A 10,648-nucleotide genomic window follows, 5' to 3' on the forward strand; every position below is an offset into this window, starting at 1 on the left:
CCCCGCTTTTCATTTTTAATGTTTTTTATTACAATTAAATATATTTAGTAAGTTGACCTTCTTTTAAAATAAAAGTAATGAAATGAGTATATTTGGGTAAGTATTGCATTAAAACCAAGTTGCATCTACATAAATGTACATTGTGCGCAGTGAGTGCAGTGAATATAAACCGTAACAAATATATGCATGTAAGTTCTTTAATAAACAATGGGACGCATATTCATTTACTGGTCTGAATGCATACTTCATTAAGCTTTATTGATCCGTATCTCCCAAACTTCCTGTTTAGCCTCTTTATATTGTAAACAAGCTATGAGATGCGCTCTCTGTATTATTGGTTGTTCCCCCAATCGGTAGGTAAACCTATAATTATGGAAAGCCATGATGTACACTTTTTTTTTCTAGAAAAAAAAAGAACACCGAAGCTTTTCCATTTTCAGAAAAAAGAAGTTGCCATTTGTTTACAGTGTGGTTAGCTTTATTTGTGGATTAAAGCAAGGGTTTTGTCCTAACAAAAATATCAATGCACTAACTACTTGCCCTAAATGGCTCACAGTCTTATGCTTTGTAGTTGATCGTCACGTCACCTCGCCCTGGAATACCATCCTGTTTGTTATCATCAAACCAATACAAAAGTACAATCTATCAAGTGTCTAACCATACAATATGAAGGGCGACATCTTGAACTGTAGTGATATTTTACCAACTAATTTAAAATTTTTGCTAAAGCAAGGCGAAATTACCAATTTTTTTTTTTTTTTTTTTTTTTTTTTTGCGTGACTGAAGAATTCACACAACCCGCCTATCTAGCATATAATAGGTCAAAGAAGTTAGAGGCTTTTAAAGTTGCCTAATGTGCTTATATACTGATTAATGTCAAGTACATCACATTGTCATTTTTTGAATGAGTCGCTTGTGTCCAGCTTACGGTCCCATCATTCACAGTTGCATATCTCCAATTCTCGAGGAACAAGTGTATAGCGGGTTTTATTCAGGTTGATAGTCCTTTTTTAAATGAAAAAATTCAGAGTTATAATACACATCATAAAAGATTTTAAAAAGGATTATGTCGTGCTTATCCTAATAATATCGTGATGTTCACTTGTTCATTACGAATTATCGGGTAATGAGTCTTCATGTAAAAAATATTTTTTAAAAATGTTTTATCAGGCCCTATTTTATCAGTGAAATGGTTAAGCAATGATCTTAATCTATAACTCATGTAATGACATCTTAAAATATAACTATCTTAAAACTTGCGTTTCAAAATTTATAGAGTTGTGTCATCGCTCTAATTTTATATTAAGAAGCAGATGCTTCTACCAAAGGTTTACTAAAAGGTCTACAACTATAATCTACTATTTTTCGTTATAAAATCTTGCATTTTGCGAAGTTTTAAAAGTTTTTATATACCAAAACTTTCCAGACTTATCCATCCAATTAAAATACCTGTTAATTGATCAACTTTTCATCAGATTCCGTAAAAATGATTTATCATTTTTTTTTTTATTTCGATTTCATATATAAACAAAGTTCCAGAATCCAATTCCGTCTTCCCCCTTTTTTTTTCCTTCGCTTTTAAAATTTTTAGCAATCTATAATGCTATCTCTGGTAAGTTCATATCTATCAAGTTTAGCGATCTTAGATATTCCTGTCATTTACCAGTTACTACTTCTTGGCTTAAGGGTGGTATGATCTCCCAGCACAGACAAGACTTTCGTATCCGTCTGGAATATGGTAAGTGAATGATTTATCATTTTTATTATTGTTTATTAACAATGCTTTCTTTATTTTTTTATTTTTAAGGGTTTCTTTTTGTCGGGTTTTCCTTATGGCTTCGCCGGGATCTCCTTTTTAATGGAGGAAGGGGGCGACGCCGCCTCATGTAAGTTCGTGTCTGTCAGGTTTATAGTCTTCAATATTAATGTCTTTTTACCAGACAGTTTTTCGTCTTTCAGCTTCGGCCGAAATAGGCGATCCGGCCGTTCCGCCGTTGTCCGTTTGGACTGTGGTAAGTGCATGATATATTAATTTCATTATTGTTTATTAACAATGCTATCTTTCTCTATTTTTAAGGGCTTCTTTTTGTTGGCGTTTCCTTATGGTTGATACGTTTCAAAAATCGAAGCTGATTAACAATGTCACAATGTTAGTTTGGTTCGATAAATTTGGCGCAGATGCGTCAGATGCATTTGCAAGCCAGTACGAAGTCCAAGAGTATTCTCTCAAGAATGTTGAGGTTGGATTTTGCCCGGGGGAGAAAACAAACACTGTTGTATTCAATGATGTCTTCCGAGTATTTTTTAAATCTTGTCCTCTATTAGAAGAAGTCCGAATCTCTGGCGGAATGTGACCGGTGACGGGTGATGATAAAGAGCTTACTTTGTGCTTCAAAAATCACTCTAAATTGAAACAAGTGGATATTAGCCTGCTTAGTTGTAAAGCCTATCTGTTCAACGGATACTGTCGTATTTGGGTACGATTCACTTAAGAATAATTAAGCAAATCGTTTAAATAAATAAACTATGAAATTAAAACAACCTTTGATGTTGCATATCAGCATACGCTTGTATACTGCTATACGACTTTTCCTACTACGAGTACATACTTCTATACCAAAAAACTTATTCCACGCCCGTAATTTTTCCTTTTTGGGATCACCACGCCCGTAACCCGACTCTGCCATCGGACTATGAAATATACGGGCGTTGCAAACTGACTGCCCACCAAAAATTCAATCCTCACCCCGTAATCCACTATGACAGCAACTCAACTTCGTAATTAGATAATACCACCAAAAGATGTTGAATGAAGCAGTAACTGTTACGCGTGCTCATATATTGGATTAACTCTTTGTGGATTTTGACGAGGAGTTTTCCAAATTGACATGCGATAAATTAAAAATGATCAAGGATTCCCGCAAATTTCATTTCACTAATTATTATGAGTACAAAGAAGTGCAATATAAGCTTATTACCCGTTATACAGACGTACTTGATACGTACCATAGCCGTATTGCCACTATCACAATTATATGAGATTTTTTGCACTTGTTTATTCCTTCCAACATCAAGAAGGATTTCGATGCAAAGCGTGTCGTGCCAATGCTTGTCGGTATTGATGTGGAAGATATGCCTGAGACATTAGCTGTAGGGGAATCAAACGAAAAGCACAAGGATGAATTAAAAAAATTCCTTTTCACAAAAAGTAACAACCTCGGAACATGCCGTAGAATCGTTATAGCTAAGCTGATTATAAAGCTTCTTCATCGTTGTTTTGCTGCGAATGATTACACATACGCCAGTGTGAGATCAAATTGCATCTCTTTTCTTAGCCTCTTGGTTGAACCTTTAGTTCCTTCTCTAACTTCTAATACAGAATAAAAACTACTTTCTATCTTTTTTTTACTAAGTTGATTTCCACTTAATTTGTAAGACTTTTCGATTTCCAGTCAAGAACCCACTTAATTTCTAAGATTTTTCGATTCCCAGGGCAGAAAAAAAAAGACAAGTACTTCTCTGCCGCTTAATTTATGATATTTGGAGCTTTTTAGTTTATGTTATGCGGCTCAGATACAAAATCCCAGTCTATACGGGTCTGCTATTAGCGCTTGAAAATTATGGGCGTGGAGATATTATGTACGGGCGTGGAGATTATTCTCAGCTACAAGAGTCGGGTCACGGGCGTGGAGATCCCAAAAGGAAAATTTAACGGGCGTGCGTTAATGACTTTGTTTCTGTAATGTCACTCCCTGCTTAATAACTTTCTCTTAAATAAAATGGTTTCTCAAAAAGCTTTTGGAGCTTTACAACTAATGTTTAATGCTATTGGTCGCTATACTGGAGGGAAGGGTGACGCCCTCCCAGACCCCCCATTGTAACTTTTTTTTTTTTTTTTTTTTTTTTTTTTTTGCAATCAGTTTGTACATCAAAGCCACTTGTTATTCAAGAACATTTTTTTTCGGTTTTCAGTTTAATGTTATGGGTCGTTCTCATGGGAGGAGGGGTTCCCCGCACCTCCAATTTTATATCTCTGCTAAAAAATATTACGCTGCAGAAACAATTATGCTTTAAAAAAATATAACGCTGTCAAAAAAAATTACGCGGTAAAAAAAAAAAAAATGTGCTCTAAGATACTATGCTGTAAAAAAAAAGAATATTGTTTTTTTCAGAAGGTGGCTATTTAATGCTCGATACTACGGGCCGTATACTTGTTAAAGAAATGAGAAACCACTGCAAAATCGAGTTTTGTAGTTTAATAAACATATATTACGATACCTATATAATTTGTATGATTAAACGAAAATTTCTTATGTTAATACGCTGAACGTAACAGGTGGTCAAAAAGTGTATCTTGTTGATGCAACGTTTGGTGTTACATGGTTAGGCTTTTTTGTATCGTGATTTCAATTGACTTATGCTTTTATTTTAAAAGCGATAAACTTCACTTCTTCGCTGGTTTTAAGGGACGAATAACTATCAAACATTTTGCACTTTATAAATGTCTCTATGAAAAAGTATTCACGGTTTTATTAGCATACTTATATTACAAATAAATTGTTTCCAATACTAAATGCCAAGGGCTTTAAGTCCAAAATTTTGCCACTTAATAAACAGTTGCAACTTTGTTTTCTGAAATCACCCTTCTTCTTAGTGTTTTCTTAGTAGTTTCCCCATTTTTTCCATCTTGTAAAGAGACACATTATAGAAAACAAAAAGAATGGTCCAAGGGTTATTGAAAGTACCTATCGAACGCACTGCAAGAGCACTTTATGTTTGTGTGTACCGTTCTTGTACGTAAGCCTGATTTTTCTTCTTCTGTTTTCTTTTTAACAAATAATCATAAAATAGTATGTATAGTAATTGGTATCATAATATAATATAAAATTAACCTTTAACAGCTATTTAACTCTGTTTGATGTAGTTTGAATTGTTCTCTAAAAACTGCTGCATGTAATCATGATCCAACATTTATTTATTTAAAAAATGATACAGACAACGATAGGGTTGCTTTTATATATTTAAAATATTACTATAGATGGTGACAGCGCCAGTCGACACAATCTCTTTACTTATTTTGTCGACAAATAGATAATTTTTTTTTTCAAAATGCCTTAACCCACAAGCGCTTCGAAAACGTAGTGATCAACAAAAATATATGGAAGTGACGAGACAATTTTCCGACACAGACTGGCTTCAATTATGCTTTTTACTGAAGGTAAACAAAAGTAAGGTTGGAAGATTGTCTGCAGAGATAAACGAAGTAAAGCAACAGTTGAGTAAAGAGTTTCTGCAAGAGAGAAGGTTCAAAAATAAAAACTTACCATCAACAAGTAAAAGACATTCAATTGAAAGATGTTAAACTTCAAGACTAGTCATTCATGCATGGGTCGAATGACTACATTAGCATTAGCATCAGGCTCTTTAGTTAGCTACAAGAATTTCAACGGGTCTGTTTTTTATGGAAATGTACTTACTCTGACAAAAAGAAGGAAGATAAAAATGTAGTCTTACTAACAGTGAAACATCGCCTTGAAAAGGTGATGCAGCTTCGAAATCTTCATTATTTTACCGGAGTTCTGTTCTTCTTCCTCCAACTCACTACCATCAACTTGGATACTCTAATTTTTTTTTAAATACATTAAGGGCGAAGTTAAATCGTTTCACACCTACCTCTTGAGTCGCTTTCTTCATCTTTCTTGCATCTGTCTGTTTTGAGGCTTTGAATGTCCTACCAAGTACACCAGAAATTTTTGCATAAACAAATGTCGATCTTTGCATTATGTGTAACTTCTTCTAGCTTTATAAGATAAAAAGTTTTAACTACAATTGGTATCTATATCCTTCTAAAGTTGTGCTTCTCGAAGATCAACCGAGATCACCCCTTTAACATCTCTAGTCAATTGATTGAGCTCGATCTGGATTGAATCCATTGTTCCACTGGGAACGGGGGCATAACTATTTGTCTCGCCAGTGGTATGTTTAGTGTTCCGTAGCTGGAACAGAATGAATATTTTCTGCTTGAATCCATTGCGCTTGCCATTGACCTTGCTTGGCACGATATTGGTATCATAAATTTTCGGACCCAAGTAATCCTTTTTCTCCACGTATCTCTTTCTCTGAAGAGATTGCTCAACTGAGTCATAAGCTTGATTGTTGTATTAGAAAGAAAGTTATTGTCCTATAGAAAAAAACCTTGCTCCCGAAGATCACCAATTGCCATAAGTTGAACTGTTTTTTTGACATGACCAAAATGGTCCAAACATTTCGCTTTAATTCGTCTTTTAATTTGATTGCATTTGTCAATATTCTTGACAGATTCAACTAAAGAATCTCAAATTTTAGTCATTTGTAAATGATGATGGTTGTTTATTTCAGACATGTGTAGTTATTAGAAATGTTGGAGTAAAAGGTTTTTATTTATTTATTTTAGCATTATCGTTACCGTTCAAATTTCATTTCTACATGACGTAGAGATTTTTATTGCCCCACAATATTACTTACCTAAATAAGGGTTGGATGCATCATCTGTCAATAAATCTGTTTTCCTTTACTTCACATCATTGAATAATTTCTACATAATCTCTAATCCCACTTCGAGCTCTTCTGTTCCCACTCATAAAATGGTTAAATTGACAACCCGTTTACATCCATGTCCTACCTGCAACAGAGAATTTAATTTTTATCAAGATTTGAGAAATCACCGCAGAATCAATTCTGTTAATGATTCTGCTGACACAAATGAGGATGTCAAAGGTGCATTACCTATTAACAACAATGATCCATTGGCGTACTATCCTATGGATGCAGTTAGTGCTTCTCCTATGCAACAAGAAACACCAGCAGGTTAGTTTTAAAAAGTACAAGGTATATGACAGAACACTTACTTCGATTTGTTGGGTAACATGTAACAGTCCGCAACAACCAAAGAGATTTAGATGAAAGAGTTCCCTATTTGACTGAATGTAGGTGTGGAGAAACCGAGGGTCTTGCTCATGTTTACAATAATGGCGGTATAAGTGAGAATAGCTTTATCAAAGCAATTTTTTTTTTTTTTTTAGTATCCAGCTTTGACGAGAATGAAATTTCTCAACCCGGATACAGAGAACTGGTAAGATTGATTAATACGGTTATTAGAGACCACAATCAACAATCAAGTAATAGAAGGTATACATACATCTTTACTGTGAAAATTCCTGTTATCTAAGCATACTATTAAAACGAAACAGAGCCATGTGCTAAAGTATCCCAGGGTGACATTATTAATGCATTAGGCAAGTCCAAGTCGACTATTTGAGGTTATGAGTATGAAACTTGTAAAAAACCGGATGCACGCTTTTTGTAATTGACGGTGATGAGCGAACTTGTCCGCATTGCAATGAATTCAGAAACAAGAATCAGAATGATCAGGCACCTGCAATAACCACCACCATCAATGTTCCGTCGGTTATACGCTTTACAAATGCTTGCAGAAACAAAAAACGAGGGATCTTATGCAGTATAGAGCGAACAGGGAAACAAGTCAAGTTGAAATCGGTGATTTTTTCAACGGTCAAGATTACAAGGAATTTGTCAATTCAAATGAATTCACCAATCCAGATGACATTCCTATCTCTTTCTATACTGATGGTTTCGCTAACCGCAACAAACAGAAGACAATTCATGCTATATCCACGCAATTATCTTCAACTTCTACCCTTCTATTAGTTATTTATTCATTTCCTATAAGATAATAATATAAATTAATATTACTCCTTGTTAAATATTCGGATGCATACTTGCTACAACTAGCCATATTTCCAGGTCCAAAAAAGAAACGAAAGGATTTGGATTTGTTTTTGATGCATATTGTTATGGAATTGAAGGACGTCTCGGTTCATCGGATGATAATCAAACAAAATGAGCAAAGGTATACCTAGTATTGGCTTCCGGCGACATTTCTGCTGTGGGCCGATAGGGCACATGTGGGATCCCATACAATCCCGTTCAGCTGCAGATTTTGTGGAACTAAAGGACAGCAGCAGACAATCGACATGGGGGGGATGTACTTGGACGATAGTTTCGGATCTTTAAGACCTTCATCCGATTTCAAGCAAAACGATCCTGTAAGCTAAAATTATTAGTTAACTACTCTGGATGTAATTACGCTTATTTAAATGTCAAGGCTACGAACATACATCAGTCAAGCATCCTCAGGGAATTTCTTTCGTTTTCGGGTTCATAGTTTTTTTTTTTTTTTTTTTTTTTTTTTTTTTTTTTTTTTTTTGCATTGGTTGAGTTACATTTGATAGCTAGAGGTATTGGTAAGCTTGTGTACGATTTCATCATGGTAGATATTTCCAAAAAAATAATGCTTTTTTATTCAGTTGTCGATCTGACCCAGAGTAAAACCGGCTATCCTTTTTTCATCCCAAAGCCCAAGTTAATAGAAATAGGCAACGCCATTAAGCAATCAAGAAAATACATACTAGCATTGTTTTGATGTAGTTTCGATAACTTGATAGCAAGAACATATGAGACTCGTGCCGTACATTGGCTTGACTTTCTTTTATATGTTGTTCCAAAATTCATCATCCTACACCTTCCAACCCAGACCTCCAATATGCATTCATTTCGCTGGTAAAACGGTTCGGTCTTGCATTGAAATGGGAGGTTTAACAACAAACTCTGATCAGAATGAAAACGTAAGTAAAACGAAATAAGGATGCTTGCCATAATACTTTGATACTCACCCCCTTTATTCAACTTTCTACAAATGATTTCAAGATTTGCATGAATTTCTTGTTGAACAGATGGGTCATAAGAGCCTATCGTGTGCCGTATTTCAACCAGTTCAAGACTATTTAATCCATATTCCGCTTATTATCAGAAAACAAGGTCCTCTACGTGCTTACTCTACAAGATCCATGGAGCGTACTGTAAGAAAATATTCCAAACTGATCAGATCTAATAGACAAAGTGAAAAAAACTCTAGTAATATTATCGAAAAATTCCACTTCGGGCTTGTGTTGAGAGGGTTATAGATATTGAGTATATGTTAAGTTTAATCACAACAAGACCGTATGATGGTGAATCAAGCCCAGACAATACTGAGGGAAGTCCATTGTGCGAGCCTTTTTGACCAGTCGAGTTATTGTCATCGAATTTGTTGATAGAAGGTGTTGAATAAGAGGTGATCATGAAGGCTTTAGACAAATACTAATGACACCCGCTTTCTGATCTACAGTTCACACTAGACAAGCATACGATTACAAAGACTGCACGCATGTGGAAGGGATCGGCTGTATATGTGACTCAAATTTATAGATGGTATACAAAAAAAGCGTCGCGTGGAAACCAGTATGTCATGTTCTACAGTCTATGTCAGAAGTTAGTAACACGCGATAGTATAACGTAAATAGCTAACTCACTCCTCTTTTAATAGTTTACGAAAGGTGACGAATCAATAATAGTTTGTTGGCTCCGTTGTTTTTTATTTTTCGCACAAGCCTTGCAATGGACAGAAGCAATTCTTGGCATTGAGGGAGGTAATGAGCCAAATGGTGCTTCGACCCGTCACACGTCAATCCCAGTGATCAAGATGATGGCACCAACACAAACGCCCAAATATGCTGCTAAGTGTTTGATTCTGACAAACAGGCAACTGCTGGTAGATGAAGTATGCTGTAGATTGTTAATCATTTTTCGTCTTTTTATCTTGTCATCTGATCGCAGGAATGTAATAAACCTGTTATGTGTATACATGTCTTCATATAATGTCTCAACAAGGATGGTAGTATTAGGGTGATTGAGAGATAACAAAGTAAAAAAGCGAAGAAAAATGTTTTCGGTTTTCTAAAAAAAGAAAAAAAGAAAAAAAGAAAAAAAAAAGCACAGCTTCCATGCAAGATTATTAGAGAACTTTTGACGGTTTTGAAAAACCTCCGACTAAACAAACGTTTGCTTAACCTCCCTGTACATTTTTTTTAAAAAAAGACAAACATAATGACACTCGGGCATATCCATATTCGTTGTTGAAGTATGAATATTTACATCTCACTTCCTATTGGTCAATTGAAATTAAAATCCCTACATCGGCAGGGCAGATACACCATCCGTCAAAGTGAGAGTCGTCACATTAAATCACCCGAATGTACTCAATCTTTTTTTTATCCAACAGAATAATATTTTGTATAATTTACAGATGACGGAGGAAGTATTAGGGGGTTTCATTAATTATTTTCATTTTCTCAAGAAATATTTTCTCATCTTGAGAAAGAAAAATCTTGCTCAGAAAAATTATATTTCTCAAAAATTGAAGCAATGTTATTGGCTGATTAAATTTATGAGAAAAAATCATGAGAATGAGAAATAGTTAATGAAACCCCCTATTAAATGCATTTTGTTATTGAAAATAACCAACAAGATTTTTTTATTTTTAAAAAAAAAAATTATTTCATCTGGGAATCAAAATAGAGTGTGTCGTGAGACTGAGTCGCACTGCCAAACCCATAGTAGATAACTCTCCTTATCTACTACTACTGTGGTACAAGCTGCCAAAGGGAGAGAAAAAAAGGGTGGGATGTAAGAATATTGATAAGGATTCAGTGATGGCATTTTCCCGTAGCAACGGTGCCAAAAGCCGTGAGCTTTTTTAATATGCATTTAA

General features: G+C 34.9%; 3 protein-coding genes across 3 annotated transcripts; 2 read left to right on the forward strand and 1 right to left on the reverse strand.

Moving 5' to 3' along the window:
• Positions 1 to 5,114: 5,114 nt before the first annotated feature.
• Positions 5,115 to 5,781, reverse strand: EV154DRAFT_483057 (uncharacterized protein; the record flags this gene model as incomplete). Its single annotated transcript, XM_051598551.1, has 4 exons — positions 5,115 to 5,246; positions 5,325 to 5,371; positions 5,519 to 5,621; positions 5,674 to 5,781. The coding sequence occupies 4 exons, from the start codon at positions 5,779 to 5,781 to the stop codon at positions 5,115 to 5,117; spliced, it is 390 nt and encodes a 129-aa protein (XP_051456028.1).
• Positions 5,782 to 6,398: 617 nt separating this feature from the next.
• On the forward strand, positions 6,399 to 7,297 carry EV154DRAFT_603944 (uncharacterized protein; the record flags this gene model as incomplete). Its single annotated transcript, XM_051607376.1, has 4 exons — positions 6,399 to 6,846; positions 6,915 to 7,013; positions 7,062 to 7,157; positions 7,230 to 7,297. Exons 1-4 carry the CDS (start codon positions 6,624 to 6,626, stop codon positions 7,295 to 7,297), a joined length of 486 nt encoding a protein of 161 aa, XP_051456029.1. The 5' UTR covers positions 6,399 to 6,623.
• A 186-nt stretch (positions 7,298 to 7,483) lies between these two features.
• On the forward strand, positions 7,484 to 7,931 carry EV154DRAFT_514314 (uncharacterized protein). The gene is made up of 2 exons (XM_051602112.1): positions 7,484 to 7,706; positions 7,792 to 7,931. Exons 1-2 carry the CDS (start codon positions 7,582 to 7,584, stop codon positions 7,901 to 7,903), a joined length of 237 nt encoding a protein of 78 aa, XP_051456030.1. The 5' UTR covers positions 7,484 to 7,581; the 3' UTR covers positions 7,904 to 7,931.
• Positions 7,932 to 10,648: the final 2,717 nt, after the last annotated feature.

The sequence above is a fragment of the Mucor mucedo genome, assembly GCF_025094135.1.
Source record: "Mucor mucedo strain NRRL 3635 chromosome Unknown EV154scaffold_68, whole genome shotgun sequence".
NCBI lineage: Eukaryota > Fungi > Mucoromycota > Mucoromycetes > Mucorales > Mucoraceae > Mucor > Mucor mucedo.